Source organism: Pezoporus flaviventris, unplaced genomic scaffold (assembly GCF_033815535.1).
Source record: "Pezoporus flaviventris isolate CSIRO_AGI_PZ_B2104156 unplaced genomic scaffold, CSIRO_AGI_Pfla_v1 ptg000086l, whole genome shotgun sequence".
NCBI lineage: Eukaryota > Metazoa > Chordata > Aves > Psittaciformes > Psittacidae > Pezoporus > Pezoporus flaviventris.
The window spans coordinates 1,575,442-1,592,949 of record NW_026892634.1 but is presented as its reverse complement, the minus strand read 5'-3'; the positions used below and the strand labels follow the sequence as shown (position 1 = coordinate 1,592,949).

The 17,508-nt window shown below is 36.6% G+C and overlaps 1 protein-coding gene across 2 annotated transcripts in view; it reads left to right on the top strand.

The window, feature by feature from the left end:
- Positions 1–17,508, top strand: part of MEGF10 (multiple EGF like domains 10) — a 99,162-nt gene that overhangs the window by 32,540 nt on the left and 49,114 nt on the right. For both annotated transcript variants that reach the window (XM_061475664.1, XM_061475665.1), the window contains exon 5: positions 5,318–5,410. In XM_061475664.1, coding sequence (XP_061331648.1) covers positions 5,318–5,410 — 93 coding nt within the window. The remainder of the gene's footprint in view (positions 1–5,317; positions 5,411–17,508) is intronic.

Sequence of the window (17,508 nt, the reverse complement as noted above, 5' to 3'; positions counted from 1 at the left end):
CGGAGATACATTCATTGCATTATTGTCTGCCTTATGATGTCAGTGGTGAAGCACAGCATTCAAAGTGTGGTGAAATTTGTCCAGGAAAACATTCTGTGAAATAGCAGATAATATTTGTCATTGCCACTGGATTTTGCACAGTTTAGCAGACAGCAGTGCAGTGGATAAGTCTTTGTTTTTTACCAATAAATCAGTCTGAAAATCAATATCAATATGTACACTAAATGTATTTATTCAATACAAATACAAAATTGTTCCTTAATTTACACCATTTTGCTTGTTCTGAGGTGCATACTGGAAGTAACCAACAGGATTTATTTGTATCCCTGGCAATTATAACCTGTGAATGTCATAACACATCACACTATTCCCATTTACATTTTTGCTTTACAGCACTTCCTGGAATTTAAAAATGCAATAGTAAGATCTTTGATTTAAGCTGTTTTCTGCACATGGAAAAGCAGGATCAAAATTATATTTTTAAAAATATTTAAAAATATTTGAAAAATGCATCTATATTGGCAATTTTTTTAACCTTTTTGTTTTTAATGTGTATATATTAGATTTACAATAACTATTTTCTAACTACATTTTGTTATTGTACAGCATTTGAATGATCATATTTAATTTTTAATTAAGGAGTATTATTTTTGAAGTATCTAATAGTTTGACTGATCATCTGAGAAGTATAATGGTGAGCCTCATGTGACTACAGCTTTTGCATAGATATAGTATATGTAGTAAATTAATTCTGTATTAACTTAGTACTACTGAAAACAGTAAATTCAGATCACATTGGTTGTACTAATCATAGAATCATAGAGTAGTTCGGGTTGGAAAGGACCTTAAGATCATTTAGTTCCAACCCCCCCCCCCCCTCCCCCGGGCAAGGACACCTCGCACTAAACCATATCACCCAAGGCTCTGTCCAGCCTGGCCTTGAACACCACCAGGGATGGAGCATTCACAACTTCCCTGGGCAACGCATTCCAGTGCCTCACCACCCTAACGGGAAAGAACTTCCTCCTTATATGTAACCTAAACTTCCCCTGTTTAAGTTTTAACCCATTACCCCTTGTCCTGTCACTACAGTCCCTAATGAAGAGTCCCTCCGCAGCACCCTTACTGGCCCCCTTCAGATACTGGAAGGTTGCTATGAGGTCTCCACGCAGCCTTCTCTTCTCCAGCTTGAACAGCCCCAACTTTCTCAGCCTGTCTTCATACGGGAGGTGCTCCAGCCCCCTCAGCATCCTCATGGCCCTCCTCTGGACTTGCTCTAATAGCTCCATGTCCTTTTTATGTTGAGGACACCAGAACTGTGCACAACACTCCAGGTGAGGTCTCATGAGAGCAATATTTTTATTTTTGTTTCATCGAAGATGCCAAATGCTGATATTCAGGACATAACCTGCTCTGAATTTTGATACAATTTTTGAATGCCTCAGGCTCCAAATTGCATTGAAAGTAAAGATCCTTCAGTGGAGCTAACTTTACATTTATTTGGTGCTGTAACGGTTGACCCTGGAAGGCATTGAGAGACCTTCAGTCCTCATGATCTGCAAGTACAGCTGAAGATTCAAGGCAGAGAAGGAGCTCAGCAGTTAGTGGAAGGCAGCAAATATTTCATGCTTTCCCTTGTTTCAACCAGCTTTCTTTGTAGTAAACTTGTACATAATAGATGATGCCTGCATTCGCTGTGTATTTGCTAGTATTATTACTAGTCATCCAGTTGAACTTTGAAAGCAAGTGTGGTGCTGACAGCTGAGATCAAATGTAAGAGATAGTATATGGGGAGGATTCTTTTTCTATGTCATCACGGCAGAACTATCTATGGCAGAAAGCCAACACAATATCTCTTCCTGCAAGAAAATGGCACCCCCACTGAAGAACACATACTCACCTTCCCCCTTTTTTATATGCAAAAAGAGAAGAGAATCAAAGCCTTCTGAAGTGTTGCAGATACCTTCATTTATGCTGCTATTGCTCCACAATGTGCACAGCATTACCATTAGGGTAATTTTATTTTACATGGAGTTTTGATTATTATTTTCTTAGTGGAAGATGTAGGATGTTTCTAAAAGGCTATAATATTTATGGTGGTGTTGGTGTTTTGTTCATTTGTTCCTTTATTTGACTTCTCAATTCAGAAAGCTCAATTAGAAAATTCTACTGGTAGATGATTTTGGTATGACTTAACACTTCACTGAAATCTTATGATTTCCTTTTTTAAAATAACAGAAATCTACAGTGTGAATACTCACCATTCACTGTTCCGCTAGAGGTAGTACTTACTTACTAGTTGCAGTGCCACTTCACTGCCTATAGTGGGAAGAGAATTAGTTGTCACTGCATAAAGAATTGTGAGAATGTGCAGACTCATGTTGCTAGTCTGTAAATGTTACATTTGCAAAGAGAAAAGAATGAATAACAACCAGAGAAAAGCACTAGCTGAAATTTAAGTGGGAATAATTTTAGTCTTTTGGAGTCCAGTCTGAACAGATGAATTTGGATTTAACTTAGGATACAAGACTTGTGACTCTGACTTCCATACTTGTTCCTCAGAACTTTCAGTGGGTGAAACTTGTGTTATGTTTTCACTTTTTGATGAAAATTCCTTTTGTGTTTTGTCTTTGGATTCAGTGTGCGTATATGTGTATATATACATATATATATATATACAATATGTATGTGTGGAATATATGCATATATGGAAAATATGCAAACAGGCCTTTTCATCACTCATATGAAGATTTTTGGTTTTTTTTTGTTCTACTTTAAATTAAAGATAACTGTTTTACTATAAACTGTCCAAATTGATACAAAATTGACTAATGCAATTGATAAGAAGATGACAGTCGCAGTAGAAATAGATACCTGTTAAGAGTTTTATGGAAAAGACCACCCCTGTACAGTCATCGTGAGTTTTAAAAAAAAAAAAGTTTAGATCTGATGGACTTTCTGATCGGATCTGAATGTAGTTTATGTGCAGATACAGGTTCTTTTATTCCCATGTTCAGTGTAATAATTTTTTTTACAGATGCTGTCTCTTAGGGTTGTTAACTGTGATTCAGCTGCTATGAATCAGTTACCCTGTAAAGTGTATTTGTGTGTCTCATATATATTCACTCATACAAAATTTTAATTGATCTTCATTGAAGTTATTTGGAAGCAGCAATATTTGTATTATATAACTTCCATCAGTGCTCATTATCCAATATTTCTTCATCATTAAAGTCAGCAGAGTTTTGGCTGTCAAAACTCCCAACATTGCTACCTATAGATAACTTATGTAGAGGCTTACTAGTTACAGCCTTTTTTGAAGATTTGTTTTAGATTTACCTTCTACTACTGGAAAACTGAAACACCTTTTCAGTGTCTGAAGAGCAGCTGCTGTTGATTTATGCTGTTGTGGCTAAGGAAAGAATACAGCTCTAATTTGTGAGATAACTTTGCATGGTGAAGACTCTGCCCCAAAGTTTCATCTGTTATACATTTGTTCTAAGACAACTCTATTTTATTATTTGTAGTAATTGATGATTATTTGCACAGTTTCATAGTATGTGCTGTAACACAGGGACTGTAGGAAGGACCTCTGTGCTCAGCATGGCATGAGGGGCAGTGCAAAGCGATGCTCAACGAGTTTCTTTGGTACCTCGCACTGGGTCCATTTCCTTACACTGTTTTTATTTTTGTATTTTTTTTTCCATCTTTTTCACAGATTATATGATGGAATGTCTTAACGGTTTATTGGTAAGATTTTTCACACACTTGGTTTAGCAAGAGCTTCAGTTCCCAAGGTAGAATTTACTAGGCAGGAATCTTCAAAGATACAAGTAATTCATGTCTAGATATAAGACTAATTAAAAATTGTTATGTATTATTAAAAGTCATTATTTTCATAATAGAAAACAATGAACTAGCTTTCTTGTCTCATCTGACGTTTAAAAATTCATATTCTCTCTGTTCGTTTCTAATGAAGATCATTCCAATGCATATCTGAAAAATAGTAGAAATAAAAACTGAGAACAAAAATCAATTCTGCAACTAGTGGCTGGGATACTAGATAATGAAAGATTTTAATAATATATGTGATTGATTGCTGTATGGCTTTCCTTTTTCTTGGCTACACAAAATACATAAATGACTAATGTGCTACATCGTGTTTAATTAGGAAAAAAACGGGACATTTTTCAAGTATTTTTCCTAATTAATGTAGAGCATTTCCAAGCCATTCAGAACCAATTTGATTCATGTATAGTCCCATTAAACTTATTGTAAACACCAACTTTGTCTTTTTCCCATCATTCACCTTGTGTTCATTGGCATACTAATCAGGGTCCTGTAGTAGTTTCTCTGAAAGTGTTAGTACAAAGAAAATTCTCATACTGTGTACATTTTTTAGGTTTTATTGTTGTTCAAGCTAGAAGGAAAGTATTACAGTGTGTATATTTTGGAAAGCTTAAGGGTATTTTGTGATGAATATGAAGCTAGTGAACTGCTGCTTGTTGCAGATTCTTCCTTTCAGTGTGTTGTATTCTGAGATAGTTACATTGATGTACTAGCTATCAGAACTATTTCAAATTGTTCTTAAAAGTTTCAAATAAAAGCTTTATTTCAAAGTAAGATTTAACTGTAGAAGTACATGCTTGCAAAAAAAAACCCAAACCAACCAACCAAACAAACAAAAAAACCCCACGAGCTCTGCTTAGCACTTAAAGGTTACAGTGATTCATATGATTTATATCTTGTGCCTCACCTTAATCAATATCACTGTGTTGTTGTGCTTCAATATTAAAATTCTGATCTGTTGTGCATTGTATTTTATCCACACTGTTGCAAAAGAATCCCTTTTTTTTATGAGTGCAGAAGTTTCCCTCTTTTTCTTAATGTGAGAGTTTGCTTGAGAAAATCAGGGAGTAGTTGCAGTTGGAAAGGACCTGTGGAAGTTATCTTCCCTAGCTTCCCGGGCAGAGCAACCTACAGCCTCTAGCCCAGGATCGTATTCAGATGGGTTTCCAGCCTATGTCCTACTGTGTCTCTTTTTTCATTAAATGTGGATGATTTTGCTTCATTAAATGCCAAAATATTTTAGTAGCACAGACATGGTTTTAGTCAGAGCCTTCAAACTTTGGAGAAATAGGAGACAGGTGTATTAAGAAAATTTATTTTGCAGAGATGCCATCAAACATTAATACACAAATGTTTGTTTCACTTTTAAAAGATATGTGAGACAGGAAAGGTCTGGATTAGTAGTAAGTTTAGAATATTTTTTCCTATTAATAATCCTTCTTTGATTCTTTATTTCCTTCTATGACAGCTCATTGTGCTGATAAATGTGTACACGGTCGTTGTATTGCTCCAAACACCTGTCAGTGTGAGCCTGGCTGGGGAGGACCCAACTGCTCCAGTGGTGAGTTTTCACCTGCTTCTGCCTGTCTCATCCTCTTTCCACAATGTTGTCCTCCTTTGGGCAGATTACCATTGATCCTGTGCTTGGGCTCCTGCTTTCTGGTCAGATGGCTGTTCTGAGTTATCAGGTTCCACCTGCGTGACCTGATTTTTTTCATTTACTTGTAAACAGTATTATCCTGTAGCAGCAACGCTAAATGTCATGAGTTAATTTGTTCTCAGAAACATGCAGGTAATGCAAATCTCTTGTTCAGGCAGCATATTTGGTGAAATTTGACACAGAGTGTGTGTGAATAAATATAATAATAAATTACATAAGGGAAAATTTAACCATTTAAAGATGATTACATTTGTTGTATAGTCTTTGTATATACCTAAATGTGATTCTTTCCCTAAACAGCTCTAAAGAAACATCAACTTTCTTGTAAAGTGTAAAACTGAAAGAGTTAGCAATGCAGTAATACTATAATAACAATCTTAATCTAGGGTGTGGGATTGTCCAAAGAAATCGTCAAAAAATGTTATCTTTCTTTCAAAAAGCTTATTTGTTGAGCTTTTCTTTAATTAATCAACTGTGAAGAAGTGTGTATCACTAGACAACATAGAATGGGGAATACTGCTATTTGTTGAGATTTCCAAGTTTGAAACTTGCTGAAAGGGTTCTTTAGGCAAGACAGGAACCTCTAAATCTGCCTTTGGAAATAATCCTTCCTCTCACAGGATTTTCTAGAATCCTTTTCCCTTACCTGTCTGGTATAATTCATTTTGAATGCATGTGCAGCTCTTTTCCTCTGCTTCATCTTCATCTGGTTGCCTTTGATTGCTTTTAACAGCAGCCTCAATGGCAAAAATACTTTCTGGTCTGTGTACGCAACAGGCCAAAACTGAAAGAGCCTTTATTCACATACCTTTAAACAGTATGATCTCTGGAGGGGCTGGTGATCCTCTAAAGGCTTTTGTGTGACATTAGAGCTAACTGGAACTGCCGAAATTTGTTTCGGACCACTAGAGTAGTCCTACAAGAAGGGGGGTAGGCTGAGGAAGAGGATACTTTTGTGCATGTGCTGCTGCAACATTTGTTTTGGAATTCATCCCATTCTGTATGGGCAAACTTAAGAAAAATGTGGCTTTCACCAGACTATCCTTCAGAGTTTGGGTGCAGCTGTTTGTTGCTAGCTGTGCCTGACTTCCTTATCCGTGTGTCTGAGAGCTATAGCACAAATCAAATTGAATTGAACAGCAGTGGATGATGTTGGAAAGACAGTAAGTGATAGGGTTTGGGCACTCTGGCACTCAGTTTTATTGGTTCTTGCCCTATATAGGGGACATTCACGTTTTGCCTTTAACTGCATTTTCTGCATGATCCCCAAGTGGATTAATTTTAGTCACAGAAAGGTACAATAAGTTAAAATAAAGAGATCCTTTTTCGAAAAATAGTGATTTTATTGACATGCAAGTTATTAATACAAGAAAAATACATGCAAATTGCTATATTGTAATAATGTCTATCATATAAACATTTTAAGTATGTAACTATTTAGTTGCATAATGGGGAAGGAACAATGATTACAAGACAGGCCAGTATTTTTGTAAAGCAGACACTTGGTGATTTAATGGTTACTGGTGATCAAATAAAATACTGTGACTGAAAGGGAGAGATTATTCTCAAAGTGTGGGATATTAGGCAAACTTCCAGTTTAGGAATCTGTTTATTTTCATGGACACCACCCTGTTGGAAGCAACTGTTCTACCTAAGCATGAAACTTTTTGTAAAGCTGCAGAACTAAGCTTCTCTTCCAAAGTACTATCTTTTCTCTATTAGGACTGATTATTCTCCTTACAAAAGGAATTTCATCCATAAGTATCTGAGAACAGAGTTAGTCCTGTTGCAGCATTTGTCCATCTGCCAACCCCCAGCTTGATTTTATCAGTTGTTTCTTGCTTGTATTTATTCACTGTGTTAAAATAAATTTTTAAACCATATGCCACAGCTTATATGTGACAGTGACTTTGTGGGTGGTAATTGCAGACAAGTGCTTCCTAAACGCTGTAGTGTTCCCTCCAAAAATGGCATAGTGATTGCATGGACTAAATTCATGTGTTGTGCAGTAAAAGCTGAATCAGCAAGCTTCCTCTGTGTCTTTGCACACCACTGTGTGTTACTGCCTAAGAACGTTTCCAGGGACTAAACTATTTAGGAGACTCCCATTTGATTTTGTAGCAAACATTACCTCCTTTTTGTGATTAGTTTTACCCAATTCCTAATAGCCTATGCTAATGGCCGTTTTCTGTTTAGGAAGAGGAGGGCTTTCTTCTTTCAGTGCTTAATTCTAGCTCAACTCATAACTCTTCTCCACCTGCCTTTCTGGAAACCTTGCGTCACACATGAGAGTAAAATAGTAATGGATGTATTCTTCTGTCAGTAAAATCTGAGTGGTGATCTTGGAATTTGGCTAATGAAATAATACCCGCTTGGGGAACATTTCCAATGTGACATTATTTTTTTTCTTTTGTCTTTAAAAGGAAAGGTCTTTTTTCTTTTTTCTGTAAAAGGAAAGGTCTTTTCCTTTTAGATAAATACACTGTATAAGGCAGTGTTTGCTTGCAGTGAATTTCAGTGGGAGGTGATGGGGATTATGATAATGTACATATATCTGAAAAGAAATGCTACCTGGATTGAGACATCACTCATACACAGAACACTTCCATTCTAGTGGGAGAAATGACAGTCACATAGAACAAGTTATTTTAATAAAGATTTATTGACTTAACACACTAGTGAGGTCAGTAACAAATGAGTGGACAGAAGATGTGTTGAACCTGTCCGTTGGAGTGAGCAAATCAGCATAATTAACATGCGGTCAGCACCCCTTTGAAGAAGTGCCTGTGAACTTTGGGAGTGTAAGTTGATCGGTTCTGGGCTGGGGATAGGACAAAATTTAATAAAAAGGACACAGCTGTAAAGATAGGTATGTTTTTAAATTAAAATATAAACAAACAATTTATTGAGAAATGAACAAACCAGCACAACCTTTCCCTCTCAAAATAGATCATTGTTCATATCAATTTTTTAACTTGCGTGTGTCAGGTTGGATTGTTAGAGATTGCAAGAGTGTGAATACAGGTTGTGTATAAAGCAGTCTTCTGTAAATGTTGCTACCCATAGTGATAGTTGACTGTTGAGATATGAAGAGATGATCAAATGATGTTTTAAATTTTTAGATTGTTTTCTGCTTTTTTTCTGCTCACAGTCATGTAACAATATTTGCTGTAATACACAATATATGGATCAGGTTGTCAGTTTTGAATGTGTATGCAAGCTAGGTAACACGTGCAGCTTAATGTGGAGCCCCACTAAGAAATCAGGACATTCACTTTGTTTTTCTTCTTATGCCTAGTAGTCCACAAATAATTCCTTCAAAATCAATAGAACACTTTCTGAATAAGCTGGAGCAGAGGCAAAAGGCCAAAATCAATATTACACTGACTAATCTGCAAAGGGCATAGCTTTTGTGACCCCCAAGCTGGCCAGAGTAGGAAAGCAAAAAGGGAATTACATGGTTTTGGTTTATGACAAGTATATTAGGAATTTAATTTGTACTTTGATTCTGTTGGTGATTAATAGTTTCATTGGGACTATAATCTGAGGGAATGGGAGTAGAACAAGTGGCATTAAGGCATAATTTGGCTCCAGAGTTTCATAAAGCATCAGAAGAGGACTGCCTTTTTCCTCAATACATTAAGCAGAGTGTTTAAAGCTGGCATCTCAGAAGAACATTTTCTTACATTTAAATGCACTTCTTAAGGAAACTTTTAAAGTACAGTCACTCTGCTACTGTCAGATTTCCTTTACTGCCATGGGTGTTTGTAAAGTTCGCAAATTCCATTAAAATCTCGCTGTTTTCTTCATGGGAGTTGGCAGATGCAGAGTATGGCAGAAACTGGATCCCTTGGCACAGCTGGTGTGAGACACTCACGTGAGTTACAAGCACTGCCAGTTTCTCAGTAGAGTTTATAATTTCCATTAACCCTGCAGAGATAGATTTGTGACTGTTTTCCGTGGACACACTTGCACTCCCAAGTAAAACAGCTCCCTTTGTGCAGGTACCAGGCAAGGTGCCTTGGAGCATCTTGTACAATCTCATGGCACAGTTTGTGGATCTGGAATTGAGCTTTTGTGGCCAAGGCAATGCTTTCCTTTTTATTTGCTGAAAGCATTTTGATTAACAGCGCTTACAAGATAGGCATGAAGAGCTAGCTTACGCTTATGTTTTCCAAGCCATCCAACAGGCTGTAGAAATAGGTTCTGGTTTGCACCAGAAAGGCTTGATTGCACCAGAAAGTGCACAAGTGAAACTGCGGAGTATCCTTAAAGAGATCTACTTGCTTTCATTGGAAATGCAGTGAGATAGCTCATTCAACTAATGCAGAACTGCCACCCACCACGGCTCTCAAATGGCCACATGCAAATGCATCCTATTAGCAAAAGTGACAGCAGGTCATAAACAGTCTCAAATTTAACCTTGCCTTATTACATGTGTCTTTCCCAAAATCTTCACTACCCTTAATTCTGTAATTATTACTTTTGTGATTCCCCTACCTAACTTCTCAGTTTTGCCAGCTTAACAAGGTTGAGTATCTTTAGGTTGAGAAACTAACCCACCAACAAGTTCAGTCAGGTGAAAATAGGGAAAATAGATATTAATGGAAATTACCATCACCATCATTTTTGGCAAAGTCACTAACTATGGTGTCCCTGTTGTAGGTGGTATCAAAATCCTCAGGGCTACATAGCAGCTGTGCTTTAGTTCTAGAGTTCATTACAAAGATGTATTTGAAATTATAATATTTTTATGTTTAATATAATTTCTGTCCTATAAAGCATTTTGGTTTTGAAGTTCTAGGGTAATTAATAGATTTTTATGGATTATTTGTAGATTCAGTGTTTTGCTGAATTACAGTTCCAATCCTTTAAGCAAAAGCAGAAACAAAAAAGTATTTTCTACAAAATAGGATTTATTGATGTTGAGATTTACTGAAGGAAAGTTTTGCAGGAAAGAGTGTTAGTGTTACTGTTTTGTAAACATTTTCCAGTTCAGAGATTCTTTTCATTTCTGCTTTTCTGATTTCAGAAACTCAGTATTGTGGTATTTACCTAAGTTGGTTTCCTAAATGATATGTATGTAATTCTTTTTCTTCCGGTAACAATGCAAAAGTATTTTTAGCATTTGTTTAATTTCAATCTGCTTTATATATTGGCCAGCTTACATGTTGTCAATGGCTCACTTAGCAGGTTTTCAAGAATGTGAAGAATAAAATTTGTTGCCAATTTAAAATCAAGATGACTGTCAAGTCATTGTAAAAAAATAAAAAGGCTAATTTATGGTCCTGCAAGGAGATCTGCGCAACATCAGGATGATGGGCAACAGTCCATTTTATAATCAGTATAATCAGATTCTTGCAATTTTGTAACTTTTCCTTAAATAGTAAATATTTTTAATAGATATTATCTTTGTAGCAAGATAAAATGAACACCGAGAACCATCTGTGTGTGTTTTCTCAGCAATTATCCAACCTTGTGTTCTGCTGTCCAAAGCACTTTAAGGAGTTTTCTGAAATTTATGGCATGTGAAAGGCATATAGTTCCAGTCTTTTACAGGATCTGAAAAACACATTTTCATTGTTCTTCCACTTCATGGATCAAAAGGCTTTTACAAAGTAAAAAAAAGAAAAATCCCTAAATTAAATTAAAGCTTAACATTTTGAATAAAAATCCTTTCTTATACACAAAACAAAAAGTAAGAATGAAAAATATGCCAGGGGGTAAAAAGCCTACAGTATGACAAATGAAGTCAGATAGAAACAAAAGACTGAAAGAAAATCCAGATTTAACAGAAAGTGCATTGTGAAAAAAAACCCAGACACTGCTAAGCATTTTTGTCTGGGATGTAGGTAAAATAAGTGTTTACTAAAGGAATTGGTGTTTTATAATTATGATGAATTATTCTATGAAGGAAAAAGATTTTTTTTTCTGATACACATGTGCACATATTTTCATCACATCCTGAGCAGATAAAAAAAAAAATACATGGAGAATAATCTTTTTATTAAATAAGGTTTTGAAGTTTTTTTTAAAGGATGTTTTTATTCTACTTTGCAGAATAGCTGGCTTTGTTTTCTAGCTTTCTTGACTCATCTCTGAAATTTTTGTTTGCCATGATCCACATTTACTATCTTGCAATCCAGGCTGACATACAGGTTGATGTCACAAGGGGCTTAATGCATCTTTACTTTTATTTGGCTTAAATTTCAGGTGGGAGTAGTATTATCTGTTTCCTGTCCTGCACAAATATCCTATAGGAAACAAATGCCATCAGTTTAGATCTGCAGCTAAGCAAATCATAATAACAGAGAGTAGTTTCAAAAATATTCTCTGAACTTTCCAGGGAGGATGCTGTGGTTTTAGGTTAATGGCAACATTCATAGTTTTTTAACAGTTTTTGCTTAGTGAATAAGTGAATGTTGTTCTGAACACACTCTCAGAAATTAAGATTGTTATAGGTATCATCTACATGGCTATGACTTTTCCTGTCCTTATTAACTGTTAATTAAAGATCCATAAAGTATTATACAAGTTTAGTTTTGTGTAGACCAAGGTGTGTGATGCCTTAATGTAATATAGGACCTATTTGGCTATTGTAATTTTCAATATTGACCTATTTTACTTGCACTGACTATGCTTGCCTATTAGCGGTGGTTATTCCCTGATAATGCAAGTCACTTGTGGGCCTTCCTAGAAATGTTACTCTTATTTATATCTTCTGCTCCAAAAGACTGGAATAGGTTTTAAACAAAACATGTTACAGTTGGGCTACTTTTAGCTGTAGGTGACGGTTATTCTTGCTCATTGGTGGACCTCATGGCTGTCCCTCCTGGGGATTTGTGGACTCCTTCTGCAAGTAAAAGTGCACAACAGAAAGTTGCCTCTGCACCAGAGAACCTGTGGTTGAAGGAAAAGAAAAGATGAAACACATAAGAGATGAGGAAGGAAACAAACACTAATAAATGACCATGGCAGGTAGTGGTTTGACATACTTGCTGCATCAACTTTTTGTGGACTTCACAGGAAAGAGGAGTTATAAGGTAGGGATGTAGAGGAGGACATCATGGCAGTTTTATGGCTTGGGGTATGGAGAGCTGTGCCAAGTTGTAGAGGCAACCTGAAGAGCAGCAAGGAAGATGATAGTCTGAGAATGCCACAAGGGTGCTAATGTCATGGGCGATGTAAATGTGGGGGTTGATATTTGAATACTGGATGAGAAATGATAGATGACGGTTACACCATAAAGGCCATGAAAGGACAAGGCAATAAAGATCTGAGAGTCAAAGGAGGAATGCAAAAAAAGGCACACAGATTTAGACTTGTCCTTGATGTGACAACCTAGAAAGGATTTAAGGTCAATCAAAGTTGATGTTGAAGTTATGGGCAACTTCGGTTATACATGCTGTAGCAAGGAAAATTTTCACTTACCAAAGGCTGTGGCTCCTTGAACCTATCTGGAAATCATGCTGGAGTTGTGAGGAAATGGAGAGAGAGAGAGAGGAATTCTGCATGTTTATCACTGTTTGCTTATTTTAAATTTGTACTTCCCAATATTTCATTACAAGTGAGGGAACGTACACTGTGTTTCTGCTGTCAGTGGTGCAGATTTTTGTTTCCAGTTGTTCTAAAGGACCATAAAAATACATAAGCCTAATGCTGCGATAAGAATCTTCTGTTTTGGCAACAGTGGTACATATTTCCAGAAACACACAGTGTTTGTTACAGAAAGATGTGTATGCCAGAATAAAATGTCATCCTGCTGTCTTGGTGCTGCATTCAGACAGCTACAAAAGATAGCAAGAAAAATAAATCTTAGTTTTGCTGTGTTTCTTTACTTCCACCTCCCCATTAGCAAGAAAAGAAAGACAAAAAGAAAAAATGTTAAAAAAAGCATTGCAATATACGCTGTTTGGCCTGAATATCATTTTATAAAGGAAACTGTAGCACACTTAAAAGGTAGTAGTTGCAAATCAGAAGTCGTGAGGAGGTTTTTCTTCTGAAATATTCTTTGACTTGATTTGATAGCCTTATTGTGTTCTCATTATAGGCCATTCTTTAGAGAAATACAGAATTGTAGGTGATCAAGGTGGGTTTGTCAGGAATAAACTCAAACTCATTTGCACTTTTTTTGTTGCCTTTTAATGAAATCAGTGAGAAAAAAAAAAGGCAGGAAAAACCCCTAACAATTATGTGACCACATTTAATTAAAAATATCTTTGTTTATAGGGAGAAATAAAAGAGTTGACAAATTCTTCAGATGTGTTGTTATAAAAATTCATACCTTGTGCTATAAAATATCAGGGCTCCCACCATTCTAATTTGCAAATCACCAGCCACTCACCGAAACCATATACCTGAAACCACATCTAGCCCAGCAGAATAACAGTGTGCCTTGAAATTATTATACTAGGAGGTACAGAACTTTACATCTTCAAAGACGCTACAAAAGGCCCAGAAATGATAGCAATTTGCATCACAGGTTTCAATTGCTTCATGAAGATGATTTTTTCACTGTTGAATCCTTGAGCTTCTCTGTTTCTAAAGTTGTTTGGCCCTTAGTTTCAGTGAGTGTTTCTTTATGAGGATAGACCGTATTGTCTTAGAGTTTCATACCATACCATACATGCTCATTTAAAATAAGGGTTTATATAATGCAGTGACCTTATTCCCAAATCAAACTTCTGCATTCACGGAAGTATCTCTCCTGTATTTGTAGCATTGTGTGATGTGCACAGCGTTCATTGTGGTTACAAAAAAAAAGATATTCCCAGATGAACAGATAAAAAGAAAAATGACAAGATGTGCCATTAATACCATGGTGTTTGTAAAACATTTCATTTGATTAATTTTTTTTCAGTTACCTGGTTCTTCTGTTTAAAACAGCAGAACCTGAGGATGAATATATGTGAAAAGAGGAAGAATTACTTTTGTAGGGAAGGTGCTCTGTGTAAAACAGGGCAGCATTAGGCCAGTTCTGTATGATCAATACAGAAAGTTAACTTTGGTTTACTTAATTGAGTTTTGCATTTCTGCATGATTCAAACTGCTTCCAGGAGTTACTGAGGCTGAGATGTATTGCCCTTGTAGTGGTGTCAAAACTTTGCTGAACATAGGGCTCTCGTCTATACGTTGCTTCCCTTTCAGATATATCCTGTCCTGAGACAGATGATTTACAGCCCCAAATCTGTTCAGAAGCTGGTACTTTTGTGTGTGTACGCATGTAATGTTTGCATATGTGCATGTGCCTGTGACCTTAGTCCAGTGAGGACAGTCAGAGCAGCTATTCTGATTAAACTCCAGCTGACAGTGTGTAACTTGATGATAGTCATTAACTCAAAGACTATCCCATTCCACCAGATTAGCAGCTGTGTGAGTTCCAGCCCAGCTTTCTTAGTGTCTGAATACTAGGAAACAATAGAAATAGTCTGATATAATAGTTCATAAATTTAGCCTCCAAAACTAATTAAAAATAAACCAAACTTGCCACAGAAAACATTTCTACGCTTTGACCTCTTCTTTTTTAATAGTAAACTGGGCACTGGTTTCTGACAAATAACTTTAATTTCCTATGGGGAACATTATTGATTATCAGTCAGGGGACAGAGAAGAAAAATATGTGATTTATCCATCTTGTTCCAAATTATTATTTATTCCCATTAATGCTGCAAATTTCTCCGTGGTTCTTCCCATAACTCACAGATAGATGCCAGGCTGGTGACAGAATTTCTTGAAAGACTATTATGCGGTTGTACTATGGTTTTGTCCTGGTGGAACGCTTCGCAGTTGTGCTCTAGTGAAAAATTGCATAGTCAGCATTTGTCATCCAGCTGGCCGTTGCCAGGAGAATGGTTGTGAGACTGGAAATCCTATCAGCAGCTGTATTGATGCTTTTTATTTTAATGATTTCCTGCAAACATGAGAAGATCACACCAGGAAACTAATATATTATTATGTACTCTGTGGTACATGCTCTTACAGTAAAATAGTTGAGAAAGGTTCAAGTTCACAAACACAGCATGTGAATGTCATTCATCCTGGATGTCAGTAAATCTTTAGGAGACAGGCACATCTCTGGGAGGCAGGCTGGTGATGGGATTGTAAAAGGAGCAGAGAAAGTAAAAGGCTTCTGCTGCTTCACAAATGAAGAGGTTTCTAGCAAGGCAGTTTTGGGGCCTGGGTGTTGGATGCAATAGCAGATGCATGGTGGTAAGTGTTTCTGGCCTGTGTGGCTCTGAGACTCATTATGCTGGGTCTTCAAGCAGCTAATATGAAAGTTGTTGCACAGCAGCAAATATTCCATTTCCAGTAACTGGTGGAAGAGCAGAAACTCACACTTTGCAACCAAGATGAAGTCTTGGTTTTATAGCTAAAGTGTGTTCAGGCCACATTCACCCTTCACTGAGCTCTGCACTGGAATACTCGTGGTCTGGCAGTCAGTCTGAGTTGTTCTGTTTGTCAGACATGCCAGGGCAGGTTTTTTTTTTGTTGTTGTTGTTAGTGGGTTTTGTTGTTGTTTTGTTTTGTTTGTTTTTTTAGAATTATTCCATTAGGAATGGATGAAATTGAAATTGTCTGTTTTGTCTGGAAGCAGGAGGGCAACTGTTAATCTGAAACCAGACTAATGTGTTAAGCACAGAATAAAACGTAGGGGTGTCTGCCCAATCAAGACAGAATATGTGAATGTCTCAGACATCTCACCACCCGTACATGTATTTATATAGATCCCAAAATAGCTAGTTTCCTGATAATTTGAGGACTGGTTAAGCATGAGGCTTACACTTTCTATTCCATGCAGACATGTTTAAAATAAATATATAGCAGTTCTGAATGAATGTGAGTTATTATGGGGAAAGGCAACTTGTGAGATACTGTGTGCTGTAGACAGCAGTGCATTGTAGTGTAGTCCAGAACAAAACCCGCAATGTGTTCAGAGAGAGGCCAATAATAAGATGGAAAGTTGTTCTGACAGTTTGACAGTATCACTGGGTGTTTGTAATACATGCAGTACTTTCTGTTGCTCTGTATTTTGTTGGTTTTAGGTGCTTGCAATATATCCATTATCAATTTATGTTCTAGTGACCTCTCCTGGAAAAAAGAAATAATCTTAAGGAGTAGGTTCTTAAAAGACTTAATCCCTTTCTATTTGTGTAGCCTGAGTGAACAGCTACTATAGCTGAATAGTGCCTGCCCTGAGGAGGATTCTTGAATTGCTCTGCATTAGTCTAGGAAAGTGTGCCTGTTTTCTGCCTGACTTTTTTTGCCCCAGGAGAAGACTGAGAGAACAATGGTTGTCAGTCTCCCAGAGGATAGTCAGTTGGCACAGTTAAGGCTTTCCTGTAGTACTGCTGTTATCAACAGAACATAAAAATAAAATCAGATCATTTGACCATATGATTAGCATTCCTGTTGAACTCTAGGTGACCTTCATCTTCTAGCTCTTTAGAGAGCTCCAGTGTTTCTCACTTAAGAAAAATATCTTCGTTAGTGTTAAAGTTTTTCTTTTGATGCTGAAATAACTGCTGTGTGGTTTGCTCATAGGGTTTTAATGGGCTTCATTGGGGCAGACAAGAAGAGAAGCTTTTGATTGATCATGAAGACACACTGGATAACCAAATATGTAATATCCAGATGAAATTTAGCCATATAATCTTTAATTTCTGTTGCTTGGTGAAATATTTCTTCTGTTCTCTTTCACCCTATCAGTATATTGCAATATTGAAGAGGAAATACTTGTACTTGTGTAAACAAGTAGGAACTTCTGAATTGAAATAAAATCATAATCTTATATTGTGTAAGTTTTACAACTTCCTTGTGGGATTCAGACAGTTGTTTATGGATTTAGGCTGCATTTTTTTACTTTTTTTTTAAGTTTGCAAGACTTCTCTGTGTAAATGGAAGCTCACTGCAACCGTAACTGCTAGTTGATGGTAGGGAGTCATAATGAAGAGTTTCGACAATGAAGGAACTATAACTTGCATTTAGTTCACAGCTTAAGA